Below are 6,831 nucleotides of genomic sequence, written 5' to 3' on the forward strand. Positions count from 1 at the left end.
CTTGTTTCAACATTCTGTCCTGGCTGGAATGTTGCCTGCGAGGCTCTTTTTAAGTGTTTGGGTCTAAATGCCATGTCTGCTACACCCCATGAAACTGTCTTAATCCACTTTTTTCCCTTGGTTTTATTACTGCTGGAGAAAACACTAGGGGTAGAGCAGAGCCCCAGCCTCGGGCCTCTATTCCCATTCCACACACCCCATAAGTCAGTCACAGATAATTAAATAGGAGTTATTTACACTCGTTTTCCCTCCTCTGCCTCTCTGGCGCTTTTATCATTTCTCTCTCCTTCTCTTTGTACAGTACTACACGCAGCCAGACCTTGTCAAAGTCTGGCTGACACCAGTGAAGGCCTGTAGAAGTATAATAACTTGAAAAGAGAAAAAAAAGAAGCAAGACTCTTATGAGCTCACATCAATGTCAGCCCCTCATTAAACAATCACACAGAGCATCTACACAATGCTAATCCCCATGTGCGCCACAAAACGCCTCAGCACTTCCAAACACGGAGCAAAGACAAACGAGCAGATGAGGATTTGCTTGAGCCAGGTTTGAAGAATTCGGCTGCCTAATGTCAGCATTATATATTTACTCTGGAGTCAGGCAAACGGCAGCTTTTCAACACAGGGATGAATCAGACACCGCCACAGAGCTATGGCGTCCATTACAGGCCTTAGCAGCTCTATAAATCACAGGATCACAGGGGCATGTGGGGTCCGCTCCTCCTCAGCCCCTATCAGCCCCATCCTGGGGTTGTGTTTGGCTGCTGTTCCAGCCAAACCCACTGCTTTGATACAACCATGGAAAGGCATGGAAATGCCCCAAGGGCCAGCGGGACCTGGGCATGCTGAGAAAGCTCTTTAACTGAAAAGCTGTCCCCTTAAAATATCCACAACAGGAAACAGCCATCAGTCATCGACACGCCAAAACAGCTGTTACCAGCCTACATCAAGGGGACACATGAAAGGAGTTGCTCCCTGTTGTTTGAGCCCTCCCTTGTTTCATTCTCTCGCTGCCTTTGTCTGGCTTTTCCCAATGCCCTCCTCTTTGGTCTCCTTTTAAACGCCTGCCTTCTTTATGCAACCCCACCTACACTGCAGTGACTTACCCACTCACCCTTTTAACAAGTGGATGACTGCTTAGTAAACAAGAGCCCAGGCAGAAGACTCACAACTTAAGCGACAGTCAGCATTGTAAAAAAAAAAAAAAAAAAAAGTTTGAAATCCCCTTTAAGCCCTTGGCGTTACCTTTAAATCTCAGTGAGAAAGCAGTCGTTTTGCGTCACCTGTTTATGTGTCTCAGCCCAAGGTAACGACAGACCGTTTTAAACAAACAGACAGAGTCAAAAGAAGATTGTACTTAGGCCGGCGGCGGGCACGTATACGTTCACATATTCTCGGATCTCTGCAGGTCATTGAAGCATGAGTGGCAGTGTGTGGGTGATGAGTGATGACTAAGCCTAATGATGACAGGTCAAACAGTGATGCTGTTGAGTGAGACTGAAGTGACTTCATCCTCCTCATGCCGCCTTTCCACTCAGCTGCAGATAAATGGCAGCAGCCATTATAATCAAGGAGCAGCCTGATGGCAGTACAGTTTGATAAGACCAGCCTGTGCTGTGAAATGTCAAACATTTTTACCTATTAAACCTCAGAAGAAATGTTTCTTCTGATTTACTTTAGCCCATAATCACTGATCCATGAAACCACTTTAAACACTCTGAATAAAACAATGTTGTAATATCTTGGATTATGGATCGAGCTGTCCAAGCCAAGCCATTTGATTAGTTGAAGAGGCATTTTGTCCAGGAGGGAAATCCCCATAAAGCACAGCTTGTTGTTCTTTATGGAAAATAGAATTGAATTACTGGGCTTACTAATGAGGCAACCGAGGAGGGACTTTATCTTTTGGATTCTTCTCTTTTATGCTCATGTACAAGCTGGAGAAAACTTTTGAAAGAAGTGTGTATACATCTATAATACTTGTAAAACAATGTGCAACACTAGGGGAAGGTGTGACTGTGGATCAAAAACTAAAGATATCATGTAGGCTACTGTAACAGTAAAATACATAAAACTTGAATCATGTGACTTTGCTTTAGGCTGTACGAATTGAATAAAGTTCAGTCGCAATGGCAGTTTGGTTGCTGTAATGCAATAAAGCCATTAACATACCAGAAATATCCTTGAACAGTAGGTTCTTATGCTGAATCAAATGCATCCATTTAGAAGAACAGGGTGGAGACATTCCATAGAAAACTATACACGCACAGTTTATTCTCCACATTCTTACTTACTGGGGATAATTCATTTATGACACATTAGATTTCTTACAGTGCTGTCAGATCTGTTGAGAAATGTTTTACTGCAACTTTATGTCTGGTTTGCATGTGGCTGATGCAGGTCACTGACACAGATTTCTACCTACATTACAGCCGGTTGTGAGGGTGAGGCCACAGACCCCGCCCCCTCCCCGGTCCCGCCCCTGATCATGAATACGGGCACTTGTGATTGGACGGCGGCTCTCTGCTTTGAAATCCCTCCCTTCACGTCTTTAGTATGTGGAAGAAGTGAGGTACTGTGAGGCTGCTGCAGTGGGAGAGAGACGCACACAGGAGGACTGTGGCACACTATCCTCTGCGGGGATACTCCTTCAACTTGCCCCGTACACTGATGAGCAGTGACTACTCATGGTGCTTTTGTTTGTTCCGCTTTTTTCAACACTGGATAAAGGAATATTTAGGAATAATTAGCGGGTCATATTGAAGAGCCCGATAAAGGATGACATTTTGTTTGTCTATAGAGACAGCTTGGTCACACGGAGGACGCGCACTGCGCACTGTTTGTTTGGATTACCGCACTCTCCTCTATTGAATTTATCATCATGAAATGTGCTGGTAAATAAAATTCAGCCCTGCGTCCTCTTGTTACGCGCCTTCTTTCCTCTTCGCGCCCTGATCCAGATGAGAGATCTCCCCGGTGGACCTGAACCGCTTTTACGCAGACAGTCCCCGGAGCGCAGCGCCACCGACGCCAGCGGCGATCCACACCGGACAGGAACGGAGAGACGATCCGTTTCCACACCCACGTCTTGTCCTTGTCCTTCGGATCCCTCGCGCCAGGCTAAAAGGCTTCCTATTAGGATCGTAAAGATGTTGACTGCGCACAGCGGCCACTTGCTGCACCCGGAGTATCTCCAGCCCCTCACATCCGCGCCTGTCAGCATCGAAGTAAGTAAATAAAATGAAAAATGCTCTCCGAGACGCGTTCGTATCATCTGATGTCGTTTTTCTTCCTTATGCTGATCAAATCCTTTGAACTACAGGGCGCAGGTTGCAATGAATGTTATTCGGACAAAAATATTACATGCGCCATTTTATGCACAGCAATTTTTTTGCCAAGTTTGCCCGAGTTCAGAATTACTGCGAATAGTGTTTAAAAAGCCATATCATCCTTTTAATTTTAACGAATACAACAGGATTATATTTTGTTTCTCTAAAACGTTAATTTGGGGCACTTGTTTTTTTTCTCATTTTCTTTTTTTCCCCTTAAACTTGGCTTCAGCTTTCCATTATATGACGTGCTTTATTCTGTCGATACGCAACTGGGGCCTCATTTTGCTTTGTTGGGATTTCTACTTTATATTTAATTTATTTTATGGCCAATATTATATATTTTCATTAAAATTAATATTGCATTTTGTAACTAGTAACCTTGTTGATATGTCTTTGTAGAGTCAACATGTCTTGTAATGTTCAAACTAAATGAACTTTTTTTTAGAAAGAAAGAAAGAAAACTTATTCACCTTTTTTTTTAATCTCCTTTTATTTTCCCAGCTGGATGCCAAGAAGAGTCCATTGGCTCTGCTGGCACAGACCTGCTCTCAAATTGGCAAACCAGACCCCCCCTCCTCCTCCAAGTTGGCCTCCCTTTCCTCTGGTAGTCTGGGAGACAAAGAGTCCTCCAGCAGGTCATCGAAGCCCGGAGAGCAGCACCAGTCCCTGGAGGACAAGTCGAGCTTCAAGCCTTACTCCAAGTCATCGGGCGACTGTCGTAGGGACGTTCTAGTGACAAAGGGGCCTTCAGATAAAGCAGCGTTCAGGGTGCCAAATGGAAGCTCCAGTGCTAGTAACGCTTCGTGTCCATCCTTCCCTCCCCATTCCCGGTCACCCAGCTCCTCCTCTCCTCCCCTGCACACTCAGAGCCAGCCCCACAGACAAAGCCATTCCCCTTCCACGCAGCCCCCACCACACTCCCAGGCCCCGCACATGGACAACAAATCTGGGAGTTCAGAGCAGGCCAACTCGGACAGTAACAGCAACAGTGCTGGCAAAAAAGACTCGGATGCAGTAAAGTCAGGGATGGATGGGGCTCAGTTGGCCAACTCCAGCCACGTACGAGCCAGCGCTAACTCCAGCAATGCCAGCTCTGCCAGCAGTCCGCGGCCGGAGAGCAAGACTGACCCACAGGCGTCTTCACAGTCTGGCCTGGGTTCTGGGCACATCGCCCCTGTCTCCCCATTTAAACCCGGACAGTCTGTATTTCCATTACCCCCTGCTACTATGGGCTACCATGGCTCCATTGTGGGGGCCTATGCTGGGTACCCTTCCCAGTTTGTTCCCGGCTTGGATCCTACCAAGTCAAGTTTGGGCTTAGGACTTCCAGGGAAGCACCCCAGCTCCAGCCCGCTCACTGGAGCCTCACCTCCATCTCTGATGCAGGGTTTGTGTCGGGACCCTTACTGTCTGAGTTACCCCAACGCTCCCCACCTAGGAGGCAGTAACTGCTCCACCTGTGTCCACGACCCCTCCAGCCTTAAGTCTGGTTTTCCCCTGGTTTACCCCTCACACCACCTCCACTCCCTACACTCCAGCTCCTTATCCTCAAGCAGCACTCCCTCTCTCTCCCACCCTCTCTACACGTACGGTTTCATGCTCCCCAATGAACCGCTGCCCCACGCCTGTAACTGGGTGTCTGTCGGAGGTCCTTGTGACAAGCGTTTTGCCACATCAGAAGAGCTACTAGCCCACTTGCGTACCCATACAGCCCTGCCGGGGATGGTGGACAGTAAGCTGTTGTCAGCCTACCCTTCATCAGTTTCGTCTACAGCTTCCTGCCATCTCCACCTGCCCCCACCCAGCAGCCCAGGTACCCTACCCAGCTCATTCTCCCTGCGAGGCTCTCCTGGCTTGGGCCTGGCCCGTTATCACCCCTACAGTAAAACCCACTTGCCCGGAGCCCCTGGACTTCCTATGCCATCCCTCCCCTCCTCCTCAGCCTATTACTCCCCCTATGCCCTCTACAGTCAGAGACTGGGCTCAGCCTCAGCTCTTGGATACCAGTGACATCCGAAATAGCGTTGATGCCCACAGACTGCAGGCACCAGCTTGGACTCTCCAGAGCTGCCCTGAAGATGGATTCTTGAGACTGGGGTCATCACCAGTACAGGGCATGATGCCTGCTGGCATGCCTGCCAGGAATACCACCTGTTAGCCTCAGGATTGTGACTGGTGCTCCAAAGGCAAGACTGTGATGGATGGTCTGCAGCAGAGAACCAACAGACTTTGGTGATTAAAGACGGCGGGAAGCAGAGCTTGAAAATGATGAAATTGTGGGATTATTATGACAGTCTTGATTTTAGTTTTGTTTTGTTTTTCTCAATATCTGTTTCCCAGAACTGAAAGTCTGTATTTATTTTTCACTGAAGCGCTTGGTATTCAACTCTGGGGGGGAAATTTTGCTGTCCAAATAAAATGTTCTTAAGTATTCTAACTGAAAAGAATGATTTAAGTATAGTACCATTATGCCTATCATACACTCTAAAAATAAAAATGTTGCACCATGATGAAGATGGACTGCGAGGCTTTATTCTGAGGACCTCTTTTTATCTCCTTTCCTCTCTGCTGTTGTATTTTTTTTTTTCATCCTCCACTATTCAGACTCTGGAGAATTGCATGTCCTTGAGAAATATCTTGAACAATGCCATTATTTTTATTTGTAAATATGCAAAGATGTAATATTTTTTCAAGCTTACCGGGGGCCAGCAGGTTGGGGTCACCGACACACATGGTGGCGCGATAAGAAACTATGACTTAAATAAAAGCAATGATGGCTGTGCTATCCGACCAACAGGAAAAGGTCTTATTTTGTTAAATAAATGATACATGGTTGCATTTTAACTTGTTTTTTCCTCATTGAATTCTATATATAGCGTCATGAAGTAGCAGAGGATGCAGTAAATCTTGCCAGACTGCAACACTGCACTTATCTAAGACTATCTATCATTATGGCTCTCACAGCCATGCTATATGTGGCTATGTGTAATATTTCATGGCTCATATCAGCTGACAGGGCTGTCCCAAGAAGGGCAGGCTGGGTCACATTAGCCCTGTTAGCTAGTCTCTGAGGACCTCCAGCCCTCCTCCTCCTTCCATCATCCACATTGCTTTTGTTGTTCTGAGTGCAGCTTTTAATTGCTGATTCTTGTTTGTGAGGTCTGAAAACAGCCTTCTCAGCAGAGTGGATGGATATGTGGAGTGGCTGTTGGGTCACTGGGACTTCAATAATGACCTGAGGGAGGTGTCGACCCAGGATCTCCTCACGGTCTGACAGATTGGCCTGCAACACAAAGGCCAGAGCTGACAATGGGAGGCGGTTAATAGAGAAATATTCATCAAAGCACTGACACCTCCCCTGAGGAGAGCGGGCTCTCTTACAGGAACCACAAACATGGAGGCTGGTGTCCTGATGTGAAGAGCCATTTTCTTGCTGCTTTCTGCTGCGTTGTGGTTTACTGAAGTCAGCGCTCCTGACTCACAGCCGTTAGATACTAAT

General features: G+C 46.9%; 1 protein-coding gene across 1 annotated transcript; it reads left to right on the top strand.

Annotated features, from left to right (window-relative positions):
• The first annotated feature begins 2,569 nt into the window (after positions 1 to 2,569).
• znf703 (zinc finger protein 703) lies at positions 2,570 to 5,842 on the top strand. Its single transcript, XM_023289549.3, has 2 exons — positions 2,570 to 3,227; positions 3,834 to 5,842. The coding sequence occupies exons 1-2, from the start codon at positions 2,961 to 2,963 to the stop codon at positions 5,340 to 5,342; spliced, it is 1,776 nt and encodes a 591-aa protein (XP_023145317.1). The 5' UTR covers positions 2,570 to 2,960; the 3' UTR covers positions 5,343 to 5,842.
• The last annotated feature ends 989 nt before the right edge of the window (positions 5,843 to 6,831 follow it).

This window comes from Amphiprion ocellaris, chromosome 6 (assembly GCF_022539595.1).
Source record: "Amphiprion ocellaris isolate individual 3 ecotype Okinawa chromosome 6, ASM2253959v1, whole genome shotgun sequence".
NCBI lineage: Eukaryota > Metazoa > Chordata > Actinopteri > Pomacentridae > Amphiprion > Amphiprion ocellaris.

Coding starts and splice junctions, on each gene's coding strand:
- znf703 (XM_023289549.3), top strand. CDS start 2,961: ATGAGAGATCTCCCCGGTGGACCTGAACCGCTTTTACGCAGACAGTCC. Junction 3,228..3,833: donor CCGCGCCTGTCAGCATCGAA/GTAAGTAAATAA, acceptor TTATTTTCCCAG/CTGGATGCCAAGAAGAGTCC.